This window comes from Phascolarctos cinereus, unplaced genomic scaffold (assembly GCF_003287225.1).
Source record: "Phascolarctos cinereus isolate Bilbo 61053 unplaced genomic scaffold, phaCin_HiC Scaffold_5;HRSCAF=322, whole genome shotgun sequence".
In the NCBI taxonomy this organism is placed as follows: domain Eukaryota; kingdom Metazoa; phylum Chordata; class Mammalia; order Diprotodontia; family Phascolarctidae; genus Phascolarctos; species Phascolarctos cinereus.
The window spans coordinates 286,280,373-286,301,215 of NW_027555958.1; the positions used below are offsets into that span (position 1 = coordinate 286,280,373).

General features: G+C 44.0%; 2 protein-coding genes across 10 annotated transcripts in view; one reads left to right on the top strand and one right to left on the bottom strand.

The window, feature by feature from the left end:
* Nucleotides 1–571: 571 nt before the first annotated feature.
* On the bottom strand, nt 572–7,655 carry NAT9 (N-acetyltransferase 9). Of its 5 annotated transcripts, XM_021002479.2 has the most exons (8): nt 7,550–7,655; nt 6,644–6,755; nt 6,379–6,533; nt 4,275–4,384; nt 3,612–3,755; nt 2,981–3,040; nt 2,632–2,726; nt 572–2,536 (listed from the first exon to the last, which is right to left on the bottom strand). In XM_021002479.2, exons 2-8 carry the CDS (start codon nt 6,662–6,664, stop codon nt 2,387–2,389), a joined length of 735 nt encoding a protein of 244 aa, XP_020858138.1. In that variant the 5' UTR covers nt 6,665–6,755; nt 7,550–7,655; the 3' UTR covers nt 572–2,386. The 5 variants fall into 5 exon arrangements, with proteins under 5 accessions (XP_020858138.1, XP_078012023.1, XP_078012024.1 ...); XM_078155897.1 differs by lacking the exon at nt 6,644–6,755; XM_078155898.1 differs by lacking the exon at nt 6,644–6,755 and having other exon boundaries at nt 7,511–7,655.
* Nucleotides 7,656–7,768: 113 nt separating this feature from the next.
* SLC38A12 (solute carrier family 38 member 12) overlaps nt 7,769–20,843 on the top strand; it is an 82,343-nt gene continuing 69,268 nt past the window's right edge. The window contains exons 1-6 of one of the 5 annotated variants that reach the window (XM_021002596.2): nt 7,769–7,843; nt 8,782–8,904; nt 10,476–10,597; nt 16,000–16,081; nt 16,758–16,854; nt 17,608–17,688. In XM_021002596.2, the coding sequence (XP_020858255.1) occupies nt 8,860–8,904; nt 10,476–10,597; nt 16,000–16,081; nt 16,758–16,854; nt 17,608–17,688 (427 nt within the window). In that variant the 5' untranslated portion in view covers nt 7,769–7,843; nt 8,782–8,859. The other 4 variants (XM_021002600.2, XM_021002599.2, XM_021002597.2 and 1 more) reach the window with 4 other exon arrangements.

Genomic DNA, 20,843 nt, shown 5'->3' on the forward strand with positions numbered 1-20,843 from the left:
ACTTGCAATCCTTCAGTAGGCAAAAAAAGTTTAGCACCTCATTAATAAATATATGGAGTTTCTCTTCCCTGGAACCCATCACCCCACCCCCACCCCTTTCCTAGCCTCTCTCAAACCAGGCCCAAAAATTTCACTCCACACACACACCCACACACCCACCCACCCCCCCCATCACCACCAGTCACTCAGTTCAGATTTACCTTTGGTGCCCCCACAACTGAAACTTTAGTCTGGCACACTGAGGAATGGGGGCCGAGTCCTAGATGATTAGAAGTCTGGAATGAGGCAGAGAAAAAGGAGGGGAGGACTTCTGCTGAATGATGCCTGGGTTATTAGGAGGCACTAAGCCCTGGGCTGGGGGAGGTAGCTGGGAATACAAGGACTTGGCTTTAATCTCTGCCTGGCCTGTTGGTGGTTCATAGATTGCTAGGACTGGTGAGACCCTGAGCCAGCTCCAATGATATTATCTTATCTGCCTGAAGCAGGGAGCCTCACTCATTAGTTTTGTTCCTCTAATCCCAGCATGTACTGTACACAAAGCAGCAGCTTGGGGGCAATAAAAGTTGAAGAGTCTGAAGGATGAGGGCACCATGCTCTATCTTTGAAAAAGGCAGGGGACAGAAGTCGCCTAGATCATAGAGATTGGTTCCCAGCTCTGTTTATTGGGGTGAGACGTTACTAGAGTCTGGGAATACGGACAGGACCTGTAGTATCTACCAGGATTAATTGGTTGGTGTCCATTCCATGAGAAAAGGAGCAGAGGAGTTGATGTTCCTGATTTAGGCCCAGCTCCTTCCTTAAATGGGCACTGAAAGGCAGTGTTCTAGGAGAAAGAGCACTGAACCTTGGGTCAGAGAAGTTGGATTCAAACGCTGGTTTTTGCTGTATTCAACTTTGAGGAAGTAAGTTAACCTGAGTCTCAATTGTCCCATCTTAAAATGATGGGGGTTAATTAGGCCGTTTCCAGCTGTAAATCCTATGAAGTAAAGACAGGTTAAAAAAACACTTTAGTTAAAGAGGATTATAATTCTTCCAAGGGCCTCAAAGTGGGGCTGTGGACTGGTATCTTTAAAAAATATGATACCAGAAACAGGTTAGGAACTGGGAGTTGAGCACTCAAATCAAACCCAGTTTCTTCAACTTTTTGGTCCCCAAGCCCCGTCCCTACAATTTGAAAACCTCTTACTGTTAAGATTGCACTGGGGCCGGCCCCAGCTTTACTTGCCAAGATGAAGAAATCTATGTCCTTGGGGTTCTCTGGCTAGGCCACGAACGGGTGGAGAGGCTGAGATAGGGCGGGGGCTGCATTAGCAATTTCAAAGATGGCCAGAAATAGAGGGTGTAGATTTTGGTTCTTTCCTTACCCATCAAGGTAATTTCTTAATGTTAGAGATGTGGTTTGAATTCCCCTTATTTTACAGATGAGTAAACAAACTCGGGCGCATCTTGTATCAGGGTAATACTTTGGAAACAGCCCTGTACTTTCATGATGGCTAGAATAGAGGTGGTGGTCATTCTGGGGGTTGTCCTCAACCTATGAGCCTTTCTGTCTCTAGCACCCTGTGACACTCTTGCTCAGCTCAGGCTATCTCAGATCGCTCCTCTATTGCCATCTGGTGGCCATGTGGAGAGCTTGCTAGCACGGTAATGCCAGGGTTGGGGTTGAGCACTATCTCATGGAGGAAAGCACTGCTCTATTACAGCAAGTTCTGGACTCCCCCTCCCCCATCAGTACTACTAATTAGAACCCGACATCAGGGCCCATACGTCAGGAAGAGTGTGCCGTGAGGCTGGGCATACAGAGAAGCTGGAGATCAGTACAGAGCTCTCATTCAGTCCAGGGCATGTGGCCAGTTTCAAGGATTCCTGTGGGTTCTTCCCTCTTCTCCCAGACTTGATATTTTCCACTTTATAGGCTTCTCTAAACCCAGTCTAGATTTCATATGCCAGTGGCAATGAAACCCTGGCATCCTCCATATACAGTAGCCATGCCCAGCAGCACCAGGCCTCAAAGAAGGAAGGAGGCACAGTGTAGTCATGCTGGCTGCAGGTCTTCACAGTTACGTCCTTCCTGGATCGCTCCTATCTATTCCTGATTCCAAATGGGGTCTTCCCTCATCTTTACTTCAGCAAAGCCATTCCCATCAAATGTCAAGTGCAAGCGAGTCAATGATCTGTAGGTATTTTAACTCCCTTGTTCAGGGAGAGAAGAGACTTTTCCCGGATGGGCCTCTGAGGAGTGGCTTGCCAAGGAAACTCTAGGAGTATAAGGGCTCTGTCCTAATAGTACAAGCTATTACGGGGGGTGTAGATGAGATTCCTCTACCCATCGATCTGAAAATCTTCCCTACAAGACCAGGCCAGCTAGTAGGGCTCCCAGGAAAGATCAGCAACTGTTAGCTTCACGGCTCCACCAGCTCCTGCCTCTGTACTGCCTCTCTTCCATGTGGCTGGTCTGCTCCAGGAGCCACTGTCTCTCCGGCTCACTCACCAGAAGCCTCAGTGTCACCTCTTGAAAGATGTCACTCATAGTCACCTATGAGAGCCACGGAAAACAAAACTGGGTCCGAGCCCCTAACCACTGGGCTAACCCCCTTGACGTCCCAACCTTTCCCCATCTAATACTCTTACCTGCTCAAAGTGAAGCTTTTTAAACATGCATATGCTAGGCTCATTTCCTTGTCCAATTTTGGCTTCAAATTTGTTGAGACCTAATGTGGTCATTCCTTCCACAGCATGGCAGAAAAAAAGGAACACACACTCTGATGACAAAACAAAAAAGTACTCCTCCCCAGTCCTGGCTCCTCTCCCCATAGCCTCATTACAGTCTTGTAGTGAGGAGGCAGCCCACGACCCAGCAATGTAAAAGTGAGGTCCAAGCCTAAGCCCCAGAGGCATCACTTCATCATCCCACACCAAATGTTTACCCTCCATACATACATACACAGCCCGAGTGACTGGCTGGCTCCTTTGTCCTTACCATAAGCCATCATCATCAGAACTGCCTCTGTGCCAAACCCCCTGCGTCGATAGCTGGGCTCTGAAGGAAACAGGAGAGATGGAGAGGTTCTTTTGGGAGAGAATGAAGATTAAGCAGCAGAGGGAAGGGTTCCTGACCTCCTGGCGCTGGGGAAGCTCTCAGAATAACTACCTGTTAGTTATGTTAGAGTCTGTTTCTACCACTGATTACCACAGCAAACTTAGACAAGTCACATCACCTCTCTAGGCTTCAATTTCTCTATACGTAAAAGAAGGGGGTTGGACTATATGGGAATTCCCTTTCAATTCTAAATCCTATTATTCTATGAAGGAGGAGGGAAAAGTGACATCCGAGCAAAAGGGAAATGAAGTAGTTAAGATACCCGAGGGGCTGTGATTGCTCCCTGGGGGAGTCTCCCAGCAACAGACTACAGTATGTTCCAGGAACTCTGCTGGACCCAGCCAGGTACCTGGGCCTGAGACTGGCTAAGTGAAGACCCACACAGCTTCAAAGACTAAGATGACTAAGAAGGAAGAGTAGAGGGGGAGGGGGGCTTGAAAGGAGGGGGGGTAGATTAGGGCAATGTAGGGAGATGAAAAACAAGGGAAAAGTAAAACAAGATGAAATATACCAGCAATCATGACCTCAATCTCCCCCAAAGTTGGGTCCTGCAAGTCAGTAAGGAACAAGTTCACATCTCCCACCATGCAGCTCTCTTCGGCCAAGTCTGGCTGTGCCTGCCATTTCTCTGCATCCAGCACAATGAAAGTACATTCTGGTGGACAGATGGGGTTTTTAGGTTTACAAGCAGACCTCCAAAATATCTTCCCACTTCTTTCCACATGGATAGTAGTGTTTTCCCAGCCTCTGGGAGGGAGGAGAAAATAAGGCCAAAAGCCTCCTTCAGATGAGCCTCAAGCTTGATAATGGCATGAAACCCATGCATTCTCCATGCCTACCAGGAAAATGACTCAAGGAAGGAAGTACAATACAGCCATACCAGCTGATGGAGATACAGTGCTTAGATCTGGGGCCAGAGGAAAGCAGCTCTGCTAGCTCTAAACCAATCCTGGACTCACTGCCTTCCTTCCACCTGAAGGAGAGCCAAGCTCAAAAGAAACCCCTTCCCTTTTCTCAGGCAGTAGTATCTAGGCAAATTGGTGAAAATACTGAGTAGAAGCAAACAGCTCTAGCACAAGACACCTCTCCCAAACAGCCATCATGGGTGAACACGACAGCACAAGGACTCAGGCTTCCCACAAACCTCTCCCCACCCCTCGCCTCAATGCCTCACTATCAGTATCTTCTCGCCAGCTGTGTTGCATCGCATACTCCTGCTCCAGAGTCAGAGGCTCGGAGGCTGTCAGCCGCTGCAGCTCCTCTGACTTCATCCATTCATGGTATCTGAAGGGAAAGCAGGCAAAGTCTAAGAAACAAGGGGACCTGGTCTGATGAATGTACCCCGGAACAATGGGGGTGGGATGGTAGGAATGCTACTACTGCTCAGATACCTCAAGCAGAGTTGTCCAGGGATTAGAAAAAATACCAATGGAAGGGCTATGAGCTACCCACAAAGGATAGGACAAAGAGCACCAGTCACTGAGGTCAGGCCAGCCCTGGGGAATCATACACAGAGAACAGCTCAGCCTACCCTCCAGTCCTTTAGGAGGAATTATCAAAGGGGATCAGCCTGGGGTCACAAACATTCCAGGAATTCCTGAGTGAAAGTAAAGCACATTAAGCTGGGCAAATGTCCACCAAGTCAGGCCACAACCAAACCTTTCCAAGGGCTGAAGTACAAGCCGTGCAGGCTTCTACTATTCACCAGATACTGTACTGCTCCTCCCTTGAAAGAATATACCTTGCAGCCAGGAACTGTACTGGCATTTAAAAGTAATCTAACATTCATATAAGTCAAGAGTCTCAGACAGGTTGAGGTTAGGGTTTCAGGAAGTAAGCTTTTTCATAGACACCAACAGAACATTGCTGCCTTACAATCAGGAATGGGAGGGCAAGTTCTTTATTCTCCTTTGTCACACATCAAAAAATTCATCACTTCATTAGTGGAGGACTCATTCCAAACACTCAGACTGACATTCAGTTCAATGAGCAATTATTAAGCACCTGTTAAGGTGCTTAGAGCAGCTAGATAGCACAGTGAATAGAATACTGGGCCTGAAGTCAGAAAGACTCATCTTCCTGAGTTCAAATCTGGCCTCAGACACTTCTTGGGCACCCAGTGACCCAAGTCACTTAACCCTGTTTGCCTCAGTTTCCTCATCTGTCAAATAAGCTGGAGGAGGAAATGGCAAACCACTCTAGTGTTTTTGTCAAGAAAACCTCTAATGGGGTCATGAAGAGTTGGAACACGACTGAACAACAAAGAGGTACTTGGGATACAAAGACAAAATACGATAGTCTCCTCCCTCGAGGGGCTTATATTCTACTGGACATAAATACTTGTCTTCATAAGGTGCTGTGGTCCCACCTCATCCATCACCTGGTAACCAGATTTCTTATGATAAACCTTTCTGGATTTAGCTAAACTGGTCACTGAATGACAAGATAATATTTGAAATTTTCTAGCTTGCTAGGACCTGTTTGTGTTCTCCTCAGGGCATTTCCACTCCAATAACGATGCTTTGGGGGAATGACTTTAAGGGAAATGTATTTCAATACCCAGAGTTTATCTAAAACATCTTCTGAAGGCCTGAGAGTGAAATATGAAATCAAGTGTGTTTATGGGGAAGGAAAAGTACTCACAGGTCACTAGCAGGTCTTCCACCTCAGATTCAGCTTCCCTTTGAATATTATATTATTTCACATGACCAATGCCCCTTCCAGGAAAAGAGGAACTGGGCTTTTCTTTTCTTCAAGCTTTCCACATTCCAGAAGCTCAGGGCTGGCTCTGGGGTACTCATTCAATTCCTCAAACATGGGGGAATTGAGGGTACACAAAGATGACAATAGAGAAAAGAAACAGTCCCTGCCCATGAGGAACTTTATATTCTACTGGGGAGTGGAGTATATGGAGAAGGAGGCTGAAGAAATCCAATATAACCACAGATAAATACATTCAAAGTACGTATGAAATAGTTTCAAGAGGGAGACAGCATTAATAATTGAGGGGATCAGGAAACAGCTGGTTCAGTATATATCACCTGAGCCGTCGAAGTTACAGATTCTAAGAGAATCCTTATATATCAGTACATACGTTATATTAGAACATTAGACTCTGAGGTCCTTGACAGCACGGACTGTTTACCTTTCTTTGTAACACCAGCACTTAGCATCGTGCCTGGCACATGATAAACACTTTATAAATGTTTGTTGACTAGGTATTATATTATCTAGGTGGCAATGGTTACAACCACATGACAGTAGGAGGGAGTTACTACCTGGGTACATGCTCTGTGGTGTAGGGTACCAGGATCACCTTCTGTCCCAGCAGCACAGTATTCTGATTTACTCTCATGGTTGCACCAGAAAGATGGGATTTCCTCTTCCTGTAAAATTGCTCTCCTTTTGGCCCTTTCCTCATGTGACCAACATTCTGCAAGTCAAACAAGCCCCAGGGCTGATTTATTAATATCATCACAAATTCTATCCCCTCTTAATTCCAGGTCTTTTAATTACTTCCTATTTATCCAGTACACAGCTTACTTTGTATATATTTGTTTGCATGTTGCCTCCCGTATTAGATTGTAAGTTCTTTGATGGCAAAGACCGTCTTTGGCCTCTTTGTATCCACAGAATTTAGTACAGTGCCTGGCACCTAGAAGGCATTTAATGTTTATTCACTGATTGACTATAGTGAAGATTGACACATATTTACTAGTATTACCCTTACTCTAAATACTTTTTGCAATTGCATGAGTGGTGGCAGGGCCTCTAATGCACAGTTGGCCTGGGTTCAAGTCTCTTCCCTGACACATACTGGCTGTGTGACTCTTGGGCAAGTGGCCTACCGAAGGTACATTAGTAGAGGGAGTTCCCTAAGCAATGAAATTATAGATCCAGTCCCTATACCTACTGTTTTCATTTAGGAATGCGTTATGCTTTCACATTTTTATGCTTTAAATTTTTGTATCCAAATACCGATACCTATCAGTATTCATACTAGAAATACTTCATTTGCATGAAACACTTTTCTTTAGCCCCCATTAGCTCTACTGGCCCCTCATAACAAGCCTGTGAAGCAAGACCTCATTTTACAGACGAGGAACCTGAAGCCTAGTCCATTTTATTAGGTGAGCAAACTGAGGCCCTGAAGTTAAATTCCACTTGTCCGAAGTCTCAAAGGCTGGGAGGTGGCAGGAGCCAAGACTCTTGCCCCCAATCCAATCGCCTCTCTATTTACAAGACATTGAGAACAGCTCGGTATTCCAGGCAATTGCCCGAACAACAGAAGACTCCGGGGTCAACAACCTTCCCGTCCCGGGGCTCCCAGCCCCGCAAGACTTGCCGCAGCCAAGCCCCGTCCCAAAGCTGACCTCCCCCGGCTTCTGGTGCCGTCCTCGAGCCTCCTACCTATTACCCCCAACCCCAGTCCCGGGCACCCGGTCCCACCGTCAAGCCTCACGTCCACCTGTCCGAGCCGGATCCGGGATCCCGGACCCCTGCCCGCCCCCAAGCAGGCGCACGCCAGCCCAGAAGACACTTCCGCCGTTCCGCCTCCGCCTTGGTCCCGCCCCCCTCCTCTGGAGCCAATCGACGACTTGTGCCCCGCCTTCTCCCTCCTCTCCCTTCCCTCCATGACGTGACGTATACGGAAATGGTAGTCTCGCTGTGCGCAGGCGCCGTGTGAGAGGCGGTTGCTGGGGAAAGCCGCCTGAGGAGGAGGCGGCGGCGGCGAAGGCGAAGGTGAGGTGGGGCTGAGGCAGCTGCGCGCAGGTGCCCGGCCCATCTCATCACTCACCCGCTCTGGCCTGGGTTGGGAAGGAGAGGCGGGGCGGGGTAGAGCTGATGACGACCCGCAGGGAATGTGGAAACCAGGACGGGAGCAGCGAGGGAGAGAAGCTGGGAAACGAGTGGTCGGTGTAAGGGGGAGGGGGCTCGGCGGGGCCGGGGCCGGGGCCCGCCTGTGGGAGCTGAGGCTCCAAGGCTTGGCTTGAGCACCTGGTGTTTGCAGCGCGGCGTGGTGGTCTCGGAGTCAGAAAGACCTGGGTGCATCGGGCACTGGCCGCGTGCATCTGGGCCAGTCACCTCTAACCCCTGCGTGACTCGGGTGCTCCCCTACGACTTCTCTGCTAGGTCGGAGAGGGGAGGTGGCCCTTGTTGATGGAGAGAGTTTCCATCCAGAGAGTCCCCAACACCGATGAAAACTCAAGGCAGTGTGTCCTGGGAGCTGGGTAGAAAGCAGGAAAAATTAGAAACTGCTTTGTACTTAATTGTTTACATGTCTACCTGGTTAGATTGTATGCTTCTTGAGATCAGGAACCAACTTGTGCCTTTTTGTATCCCCAGGACTTAGCACAGGGCCTGTCATGTAGTAGGCACTTACTGATTGACTATAGTTAACATTGACACACATTTATTAGTATTACCTATGCTATGAATAACACTTTATTTGTGTGGCCTACGGAAAAGAGAGCTGGCCATCAAGTAGCCACCTGGACAGACCTTGGGTAGTCTGAGCCTACTTGGTAGGTGGGGGTTAAGAGGATATCACTGAGGTTGCCCATAGGATAACTGTCTGTGCGCCAAAGGGTATGGAGGTAAGAGAAAGGGAGTCTGGAGCTCCTATTGTTGGATCCTTTGTAAGAAATCACTTAGTACTCTTTTGTTTTGGACAATGACAGCAGCAGCTGATGCCACCTCAAAGAACCCCAACCCCGAAAGACTAAACTTCAAGAAGAACCTTTCTACACATCTTGAACATGGCTGGTGGAATCACAGAAACCGGGGAGCTTTATTCTCCATATGTAAGTATAACTTTTAGGACATTTGAATTGCCTTGGAGAATATCTGCATCAAAACTACCTAGACTTTTGGTCCCTCAGGGAGTAGACAAGGTAGAAAGGTTGTTTCAGTGGATAGACCCAAGGAAAAGTAGAGGAACAGTTCATTACTTCAATTCAACAAACATTTATTAAGCACCTACTGTGTATGGAGTTAAAAGATGGGTAATTGTATGGCTCCTACACAATCAGGTAAAGGTTCTGATATGTTTGCAGTATGTTGTGGTTCTCTTTCAGTCAGATTGTATGCCTAGAGAGAGTTTCTGTTAACCTCTTCTGTTTAGGGGTCTGTGAATGTCTATCTAATTGTAGGTGTCTTGTAGGTAGAATTTGACCATGTTGTATATGGTAATACTATACATACAAACCCTTGGGTCTTTAGTTAACTGAATTTGTTGCACAACTTTTGTTGTTTTAGATGGTGCTGGGCACTGGGGTTATAGAGAAGGCTTTGGTTTTAGGTGGCATTGGTGGAGCCAGCACTTCAAATAGATTGTCCTGTGTTAATTCCATCCATCACATTCAGTTTATTTTCTCTGGGTGGTCATGATTACAGCACTAAGCCTACCTTCTTAATTAGATGAGTAAGTTACTCAGCCAGCATTATTTTGATGATAAATTCACATTGTCACCTAGATAAAAGTAGAATGGGCTTTCTTGGAAGGTGGTAGCGTCTTGTTTCTGGAGACACTTGTATTTTAAGCCAGCGTAGGACGCCCTATTCTATGCATTGTTTTCCAACTCGGCTTGGAGTTTGTCTGTAGTTGTATTAGCTTTTGGTGTGTATTTATTTTTATGTGATTTATTAACCATTAAAATGCAATTAGCATTTGTATGAGTTCTTTTGGTGTTCAGTGAGCAAGGACCTTGAACATTTGCAACTACAGATGGTATACAAGAAGCTCAATTTCAGTTTATTGCCCTTAGAGGTTACTCGAAAAAAGGAAGGGTCATATCAGAAAGCCAGCTGTTTGAAAAAGAAAATATCCCAGAAATCGAAGAAACGATGAAGTATTTCTTTTTCAGAACACCTGCAATAGCTGTCCTAGCCGAGGTTTGATCATGGCTCTTGTGCTGTGTCAGTAAAGTCATAGAGTGGCCCCTGGGGAGTGCCCATTTACCTGTAAAACTTACGTAATCAGTATTCCAAGAAAATAGAGGAAGGAAGCAAATTGGGCAACACTTGTAGTAGAATAGATTGAAGTAGGGAAAAAACTGGAGACAAGGAGTCTGTTAGGTTAATCACACTTGAGCTGATGACAACTTAGACCAGGGTGATAATTTTAATGAAGAGAAAAGTTTGGCTATGAGAAACACTTGAAAAAAAAAAAACAATTGATAGGACTTACTGACTGACTGAGTTTAATGCAAGTTTCCTGAAGTACTCTGGTTTAAAAACGGGTTCCTTCTGCACATACTTTGCTGCCTGAAGTCCTGTCCTAGTATTGGAGATTTGCTTTTATTGCCCTCCCTTGGAACCATTGCATGTGAGAATCAATACCATGACCTTAATGCCACTTCTCTGTTGGTTACAGGTTGGACTGGTCTACATGTTCAACCTGATTGTGGGTACTGGTGCCCTCACTATGCCCAAGGCTTTTGCCACTGCTGGTTGGCTTGTCAGCCTAGTTCTTCTTCTGTTCCTAGGCTTCATGAGGTAAGATGCAGCTATTATGTCTGTCTTAAGTGTTCTGACTGTGTTCAAACTCCAAAGCTAGAAGTTGCATAGAACTCTAAAACTACAGGTTCCCTTGAATTACTATACTGGTACCCTTGGAGAAGACTCAACCTCTAATGTAACTAAGTTCAAATCAAAGTATATACCACTGGATTTTAGTTATATGCACTAAGAGCAAATGATGCAAATAAGATGAACATTAAGCTTCATGTTTTTCTCCTACCAGTTCTGCCATTTCTTCAACTTTTTGCTTTTAGGCTAATATTAAAGTCAGTTTTCATCTCTTGAGAAGATGTCACCTGATACCAGGGGGAAAGCCCTGGGAGCACTTGCAGTGATGGGGATGTCAGCATGAGATTTATCATTTGCTTTCAATAATTTCCAGATAATTACGCAATTAAGAGTTAACCTTACTGTGATTCATGCCTAGAAGGAGTGCTACCCCTTAATCCTCAGGGCAATATATCCTAAATTAAGGTGGCCAAGGAATACTTTAGTGTTTAAAATACATTGGTAAAAATGCAAGAGCCTACAGTCAAAGCCATGAGCCATTTGACAGTGTTGGGGCAGGGTAGGAGGAAATTGTGGCAGAGTTATGAATGCCTAAAGAATGGATATTTGTGGAAATATACCATAAGATAAAGGTTTGAACTTTATTTCCTCTTTCTTCTTAGCTTTTACCTTATGGTTGTATGTTGGGGAAGTGGAGAGGAACAGGAAGTGGAGGGTAGTGTATGTCTCTCCTTAAGGATGAGTGGTGACTTTTGTCATAACTTTCCCTGTGGATTCTAACCCCTGCAAACCTAAGTGGTAATTAGAGCTGAGATGGGGCAGAGAGGAGAGACAGAGGAAATGCTTGTGACCTGCTGTAACTCTGAATTAGCTCAGAGGGTCTCTTTGCTTAGAAAGCAGAGACAGACCCTTCTTAATTGCTCAGTAGGACAGATATTTTCTGAAAGTACAAGCTCAGTATGAATCAACAACATGATGATGTAGCCAGAGGAGCTAACGTGGTCTTAGACTGCCTTAAAAGTATATTCCTCAGAATGAAAGTATTGTGTCTATCCAGAGGATTAGTTCAGAGCTTCACCTTTTAGAAAAGGTGTTGACAAACTGGAGCATGCCCAAGGAAAGATGATGAGGATGATAGTGAGAGTCCTCAAAATCGTGGTATCTAAGGATCTGTTGAAGTATGCGGGAATATTTTAGCCTAAAGAAGACTTAAAGGTGAACATGGTAACAGTCTCCAAATGTTTGAAGGGCTGATATCCAAAAGAAAGATTACAGCTATTGTGCTCAGCTGAAGTTGCTGTCAGCAGAGGTTACAGGAAGGCAGATTTTTGCCTCAATACTGTTTTTTTAAAAATCCTAACAATTTGAACCATGTAAAACTAAAAAGGTTTGCCTTGTAAAGGACAAGTGTGCTAGAAGACTCTTGTAGGCAGGATTCATTCTTTGGTTACAGGTAGATAACCTTTCAAGACTAGATAACCATTGAGATTGTAGTCTTATAATTGATAAGTTCATATTCCCATTGCATGGAACACAAGGGTTCCATGGAACAGTTTGGGATTGGAATCATGGCTCCTCTTTTCCATTACTTGGAACTTCAGAATGATTGTCAGTGGTAGTCTTACTCATAGCGTCCTATAAGGCACAAAGTCATTTAGAAAGGTTCTGTCAGTCAACAAGTATTTGCTATGTAGGCACTTCGCAAATGCAATACCTGTCCTCATAGAGTTCACAGTCTAGTGGGGGAGGCAAGATGAAAACAACTATGTACATATAAGTGTAAATAGGAGGTAATCTCTAAGGAAGGCACCAGTATTAAAGGGGACTAGGAAAGTGTGTTTGCAGAAGACATTTTAGTTGACCCTTCTGGGAGGCATGGGGGTGATTGGTGATGAGGAGGGAGAGCATTATGATCATGGGGGATAACCAATAAAAACGCACAGATTTGGAATATGTAGAGTGTCTTGTGCAAGAAATGGCAAGAAGGCCAACGTTACTGCATCCCAGAGTACATGGAGCGGGGTAAAGTGTAAGAAGACTGAAAGGGTAGAAAAGGGTCAGATTATGACAGGCTTTCAGAGCCAAAGAGAGAATTGTATATTTGATCCTGGGGGTGATAGGGAGCCACTGGAGTTTATTGGTTGGGGGGCAGGGAGCAGGAGGGGATGTGACATGGTCATACCTGTGCTTTAGGAAGGTTACTTTTGGTGGAGTGGAATATGGACTTGAGTGTGGAGAAACTCGAAGCAGGGAGACCAACCAGAAGGCTATTGCAATAGTGTAGGTATGAGGCCTCCCCTAGGTGTCAGTGTCAAAAGAAAGAAGAGTGTATATACAAGAGATGTTACAAGGATTAAATGGACAAGACTTGGTGACAGATTGGATATGGGGGAAGATAGAGTAAGGGGTTGAACATGGCACATCTAGGTTTTGGGCCTACATAATTAGGAGGATGGTGGTGTCCTGGATTGTTGTAGTGGATAATTTCAGAAGGCGGAGAGTTTGGGAGAAGAGATGAGTTTAATTTTGGACATATTGAATTTAAAATGTCCCGTAGGCAGTTTGGAGATAATGAGACTAAAGGACAACAGAGAGGTTAGGGCTGGATCTGACATCTGAGAATCATCAGCAAAGTGATGATAATTGAGTCCATATGAGCTGATGAGCTCACAGAGTGAAATAGTACAGCTTTGAAGGGGAACACCCATAGTCAGTAGAAGGGTAGAGGGGAAGGAAATAAACATTTATTAAGGGCCTGCTATGTGCCAGGTACTGTGCTAAGTGCTTTACAAATATTTCATTTGCTCCTCACAATAACTCTGGGAGGTGAGTGTTGTTATTATCCACATTTTACAGTTGACGAAACTGAAGCAGGCAAAAAAGTTAAGCAGCTGCTCAGGTCAGACAACTAATAAGTGTCTGAGGCTGGATTTGAACTCAGGTCTTTCTGATTCTAGGCCCAGAGTTCTATCCAGTGCTGCACCTAACTTTCTGATCCAGCAAAGGAGATCGGAGAAGAAACAGTAAGAGAGAGGAGAACCAGGAGACAGCAGTGTCACAAAACCCTAGAGAGCATAGAGAGACTAGCTAGAAGAGGGTAATTGATAGTGTGGAAGGCTGCAGAGAGGTCAAGAAAGAGATCTTATTAGGCAAAAGTCCTAATTCATATAGGAAGCTGGATGTTAGCACAGAAGTTGTCATGAGGTAGAGGTGTTCCCTACTCTTCCTCTTTTTTAAGAATTTAAAAGAATGGCCAAGGGAACTCTTTGGAGTCTCATAGAGGAGACAGTTGGACATGAAATCAGAGTTTGATAGCTGGAGATTAAAGCAAGACCTTAAAGAGGTGATATAAAATTGTTTGTTTTTCAGTAATTCAGGTCAAACATTTATTAAGCACCACTATGAACTGGGCAGTGGAGACGGAAATATTTAACATGACAGAGGCTTATAATGCCTTCAAAGAGCTTATAATGTAGTGAAGTTAGGGAAGGAGAAGATATGTACACAAATAGTTATAAGGTAGGATGTGATTAAGTATATTTAAAAAAAAGGTCAGAGTAGCCTAAACACTTTAAGGAGATAGGAATCACTTCTACCTGAGAAGCTTACGTAGAGGAGGTGACACCTGTTTCGTATTTCATAGTTGACATATGTTAAAGCATGAAGGTATGAGAGTAAGATGAAATTTAGGAAATAGGCATTATTGACTTTGGCGAGAGTTTGGAATGCTGGAGGTAGAGAGAGGAAGTAGTACAGCCTAGATTGTGAAGAGTCTTGAGTATGAGCTAAAGATTTCAAACAAAGAAGAAACTGCAGTTTACAGAGCAGTGAGAAACAATTTTATTTTAAATGAGATTGATTTTATTTTTTAAGAAACATTTTAGGGGCAGTTAGGTGGTGCAGTGGATACAGCACCAGCTCTGGATTCAGGAGGACCTGAGTTCAAATTCGGCCTCAGACAAAACACTTACTAGCTGTGTGGCCCTGGGCAAGTCACTTAACCCCATTGCCTAGCCAAAAAAAAAAAAAAGAAAAGAAACATTTTATATGGAGGGGAAAAAGTAATCCCTTAAAACGATCACTGCAAAGTAGGTAATTGCCTTCAACAAGGATATAATTTTTCCTTCTGTCCTTTTTAGAAACCATTTCAGGAAGTGAAATATGGTAGATTAGAGTGGCAGTTCTAATCTGTGGTTGCTTCTGAGTTGATTGCCCCAAAAGAGGTGGTGGTGGTGTCCATTTAACCCTTGGGTGATGGAGCCTGTCCTCTGCCTGACTCCAGACCTACTTAGCCGAGTAGTCAATCTATTCACTTTCACGTCAACACCCAATGAAAGCTGCTGAGTCAATGATGTATCCAAATAGGCAGCAACATTTAATGTTACTGAATAAAAAGGAGAGTTCAATCTCAGATTGTTTCAAAGCAAGGGCTTATTTCCTGGCAAGGAGCTAGGTTCATACCAGAGAAGTTTCTGGAAAGGAGGTAGTCCTCTTTAGTCCCTTTTCATATCCTCAGCCTCAGTGTATTCTGGAAATAATCATGATGATGTAGTTGGAGTTAGTTAAAATTTGAACCTGGGTTCAAATCTTACCTGTGATACGTAGTACTTGTGTGACCTTGGGCAAGTCACTTAACTTCCCTGGGCCTCAGTTTCCTCCTCTTTAAAACAAAAGGGTTGGATAGATGATCTCTGAGGTTCCTTCCAGCTCTGGAACTGTGATTTCTATGGTAATTTTAATGGTCCCTGATTTCTAGTCCCTTTAAGAATGTGTCTCTTCCCTTCTTCTCCATAATCCACACCAAAAAGAAAGTCCTGCGATATCTTCTCTTTCTCCCATGGCAGACACAACAAAATATTTTCATTTATTCATGCCATTTTCCATCCTTTAGTGTGCATAACCAAGAGTTGATTACCTGTCCTTGTCCTAAGGAGAGATGAGAGTTTCCTTCTATCCTTTCCAGAAGCTGAAGGACTTTTTATGGCTCAACCACCTTGTAGGTTTGCCTCTCAGGCGCCCTTGGATCCTGTGGATAACTGAGTTGTGCCAACTGTAGATCTCTTTCCACACTTGGGTTCTGCTTTCTCAGCAATCATCTGGTCTTGTTTTGCTCTTCTTCAACCCAGCGGGAATATATATTAGATGTAAACATTGCCATTTAAACACTTATAGATATTTTCCTCAGGAAAGATTGTGTCCTGAAAGCTGTATTCTACAGAAAGAAAGTTTAAGAGAGGGACTCTAAAAGAGGCAGAACTTCAGGCTGAATGATCTAGATGACACTTAAAGTTATTTTACCTTCAGTACTGCAACTCCCACTCTGCTTTCTGTTGGTCATTGGCGTTTAACCCTTTGATTTTTGTTTTTAGCTACATGACCACAACCTTTGTAATGGAAGCCATGGCAGCAGCCAATGCTCAGCTTCGTTGGAAGAGGATGGAAAGCCATAAGGTATATATTGTCTTTTGGGCAGACATTGGTGTCATTGGGAGCCAGTTATCGCTTTTCTCTCATGTGAAATATGAAGGGTTCTCGGTCTAGAGCTAAGTCCCAAAGTTAAGCTTAACACAGCTATGTGTAGACCTGAAAAAGAGAGTGATTTTTCCAAAGTAGCCACTGGGTTCCAACTCTGCCTCTACCTCATCATCTCTTTGTGGGCTCAGTCATTAATTTGTAGGAACGTAGATTTAGAGCTGGAAATTATTAGAGACAGTGTGGCATAATGGAGAGTACTGGACTTGGAGTCAGAAAGATCTGGGTTCATACCTTGCCTCTGATACTTGTTAGCTATGTGACCGTGGGCAAGTCACTTAACCTCTTTGAGCCAAAGTTTCCTTATCTGTTTAAGATGAAGAGTAATATCTATCATCTCACAATGTTAGTAAAAAGCTCGAGTGAGATAACAGTGGATGCTCTTGTTATCTTGACCTTCTTTGGCAAGGAGCTATTCTATAATTTACTCCTTGGAATCTGTCTACCCCAGTCTTTCATTTTAGTGTAGAAGAATTGAGCTACTCCACGTAGTTCAAACAATCTTCTCTGCTTCCTTCCACTTTCCATAAGCATTCCCTTTGACTTTTTCCTCCTTGGGTCTTTCTCCCATTTCCTTCCTGTCCGCTATGCCTAGGAGGAAGATGATGATGATTCTTCTACAGCTTCTGATAATGATGTTCTCATCCAGGAAAACTATGATCGGTCAGAGAAACAGCCCATCTTGTCTGTTCGTAAGTCTCTGGGCATGCCTTTTTTCCTTTCTTTATTGTAATTAGAATTCTAGTTTCCACCATGTGATATGAGTGAAGTTTCCTTCTGCTTTTGAAGAGATGCTGATTTGTCATCTTTTCCTATGTCCCTGGGAAGTGCTTATGATCTATCTAGAAAATAGAAGCAGCTCATATCTCTTTGTCGTCTAAACCAAGGGTCAGCCTTCCTCTTCTTCCCTTACTCCCCATTAGAAACATCCCTCCACATTCTCTGTGAGATATTTTGCTTTGAGTAGATGATATTGAGAAATGCTCAGGACAATTGAAGGTTTTATCTTCCAGATTTTTTTGTAAACTTTGTGAGATATTGGATAGATATAACAAAGAGACAGTTGGAGATACAGGACAAGAGTTCTGGGAAGTTGGCATTTGAGAATTAGTTTCATAGAGGAGATAATTAAAGCCACCGGGGAGGAGAGGAGGAGCAGGTAGAGGAAATCACTAAGAGAATGGGTGTGAAAGGGGAAAAAAGAGGGCCAGGAAAAGAACAATAAAGAACAACCTTATTTAAAGGGCAAGAGGAGGATAAAGACCCTGCAAGTAAGATGAAAAAATGGAGAAGAAGGAAAGTGTGGGCAGAGAAGTGGGTTTGGAGCCAAAGGTTACAAACTCATACAAACTCCGATCCCACTTCTGCTATGTATTCCCTGTATGACGTTGAGGGGAAAAAACCACGAGAGCCAAAACCTCTACCTTTTCTCCCCCAAACTGCAGAGAGACATGGATCTCCTAACATTTTTGAAATCTCTGATCGTGTGGAGATGGGACAGATGGCCTCCATGTTCTTCAGCAAAGGTATCAGTCTAAGGTTTCTATCTCTTCTCAATAACTGGGGGATCTGTAGTTAGATTAACTACAGAATTTTCGAGGTACTTGTCCCAGCAATCCGTGGAATTATTTGACCCCCTTTGAATCTTCGAGTTTTGTCAGGGGAACAGTTTTAACCTCACTCTATAGGTAAAGCTGAAGTACTTCTGAGGCAGCAGTGCTGCCTTGGACTCAGATATTTGATTTTCTTCTCCGTGGGTACTAAACAGGACTTTGAGCAGGACAAAGAAATACCAACTCTGGACTATATTCTAATCCTTGATTCATAAGTCACAGGATTGTGGATTTAGGTCAGAAAGGGACCTAATCCATGACACTCATTTTGTGAATGTGGAAAGAAAGACCCAGAGAAGTAAATAGATAATGCCCAAGGTCATGCACATAGCAAGGGGCAGAGTTAGGTGTTAAAAACCTGGTTCTCACAGGGTGGCTAGGTGACAAAGTGAATAGAGCTCTGGCCTTGGAGTTGGGAGGACCTGAGTTCAAATCCAGCCTCAGACACTTAACACTTAATATCTGTGTGACCCTGGGCAAGTCACTTAACCCTGGTCGCCTCACCCCCCCCCAAAAAAAAACCCAAACAAACCTGGTTCTCTGACTCCAAACTCAACATTCTATTCATTGCACCGCACTGCTCCCCCAAGTTGATTTCCTGCAACAAAAAGTTGAGGGTGCTCTGATATTGAGGGTGCTTCTTCATGAAATCTGACTTTTGCCAGCTTCCTTTCTGCTTGTCATCTCTACCTAGGAAGCTTGTAGCCATTGGCTTAATGATGGAATGATTTCAAATGCCATCCATTCAATTGCAGTAGAAACTTATTTTGCCCAGCAGAGGGTGCTAGGAACCCACATACCTTTTGGTCATTGTAACTAGGGTTGCTATAGGGATTAGAGATCTAGGTCTTCTGTTCATGATTAACTTCCTTCACTCTGCTGTAAGAGTGACTTGGCTTAAGCTTGAGGGTGCCCATTGACTCAGGCCCAGGGCGGTCCTGAAACAGTATTTTGTGCCTGCAAGGGAAAGCCAAAATTTCTCTGGTCTAAATTTCTCTGCTTCCTCCTCTTCGTTAAAGTATTATGTGACATTCTCAGTTCATCTCTCTCTCTCCGTTTTACCTAAAAGATTTTCTGCTACTTTGCAGAAACTAGTTGTTCACAGGTCATTTTCCTTTATTTTCTGGAGACCGTTATATTGGAAATCTCTTTGCCCTATTGGAGTTAGGCTATGCATATGGAACTAGAAGCTTCTGAGCTGCTGTTCAGATATTCCTTTTCTAAAGATGGCGCATACTGTTCTTCATTGGGAGTGTGGTCTGGCTGACTATAATAGGAACATGCGGAGGACCAAACAAGCCTTACAAATGATTCTTCGGGGATTTCTGATTTCATCTGTGTGGCCACTGCCTCCACCATTATAGATCATAGTTGCTCTATAACGTAGATTGTCATAGAGAATTGCTTTTGCTGAAAATTCATCACCCTGTGGCCAGCCTTATGATAAGTGTTTCTCAGACTTCACTAGGCAGGTCATCACAAGACCTGTACTCAAAGCTTTTCCAGCTTAGTAGGACCTACTAGGGCTTGTGTTCTATTGACATAGTGTTGGAAAACCCAGGAAAATGTCAGTATCCTAATGCAGTGTTAAATTAGTCTTTACTGGAGGTTCACAAATAATGGGGTTTTTTTCCAGTATCATTCAGCACTAAATAGTTCTGCCCAGTCCATACTTCAGTGTGCTTTTACTTCCTTAGCCTTACTGTTCCCCCCATTCTCCTTCTCAAGGGCTTTACCCCTAGAAGATGCACGTTAAATTCCCTTCCATACAGTTTTTTCTTTAAGTTAAAGGAAAACATGCAGAGAATTTTAAGCATCTCATAAATTTGCTTCTTAATTTTTATTTTTTAAGGCTTGCCTTTATTGAACCTCAAGTGTCCAAATGCCAGTGCTTATTTTTATGAACTAGTATATTTTCCATGACATACGAGTAAACTAGATTATTCATAAGAATAGGCTTTGACATCTAGGGAGAACCCTCCTTTATTTTTACTATAGTTCCTGATTCCTAGCTGGCACTGCTGTAGTCTCCCTTAAGAGGGTCTGCCTCCCTCACTTAAAGAGCTATTAGGCTTTAGAAAGTTCCAGACCCATTTCCTGTCATCAGAAATTCTGGGCTTATCTATCATTTGGCCTTTTAACAGGAAGTTATGGATCCTTTTGTTTTGTGTCTGGTAAATGAAATTATTGATGAGGGATGTTTGGTAACAGTTTATAAACAGAACTGGTGTTCTGGTGTATTGGTGGTGGAATGGAGGGAGAGATTTCTCTTCTCAGGGAGTATTGGCGTCTGAGTAGAAAATCAAGCTGAGAGCACAGGCTGTGCTTGCTGCCTCAGGCCTGAATGACCAGGAGACTATAGGACCTTTGTGGGTTTGGACAGTTAGCCTGCCCCATCATGTCAGGGAGAGGCAACGTTCTGAAAGCAGGAACTGTTGCCCTTCGCATGCCTTTCAAGAGCCATGTGTTCCTAAACATTATTCATTCACCTCCCCAGTCATGGAGTGTGGTGCTGACTTCAAATAGTCATTCCAGAGCTAGTGTGCCCTAGACCTTCTCTTGGGAATCCTAAAGGAACTGTCCTTCCTCCCCTGCCCCCCTTTATTTCTGTTCTCTCTTTAGAGAAGCCAACAGGATAAAAGAGTGGTATTGAAAATGTTCAGAAATCATTCTGGATAGAACAGCTTGAAATTTATCGTTTGAGAACATACCCTAAGTATATTTGTGCAACCCTCAATCATTTGTTTTCCTGAACATTTTCCTCCTTACAACTGTCATCCTGTAAGGTAGCTTAGCACAGTGCCTGGCACATAATAAGTGCATAATAAATGCTTATTGATTGATGGATAGGCAGTCATCATCCCTGTTTTACAAGTCAAGTGGCTTGTTCAAAGTCCCACAGTTGTGGGACCACCCATAGGACCCAGGTTTCCCAACTCCCACGTAAGTGGTTTTTCTGCCACATTGTAGTACAGTGTAAAGAGCCCTAAGAATTAGGAGACCAGAGTTCTTTTTTTTTTTTTTGGCTTTTTGGTGAGGCAGTTGGGGTTAAGTGACTTGCCCAGGGT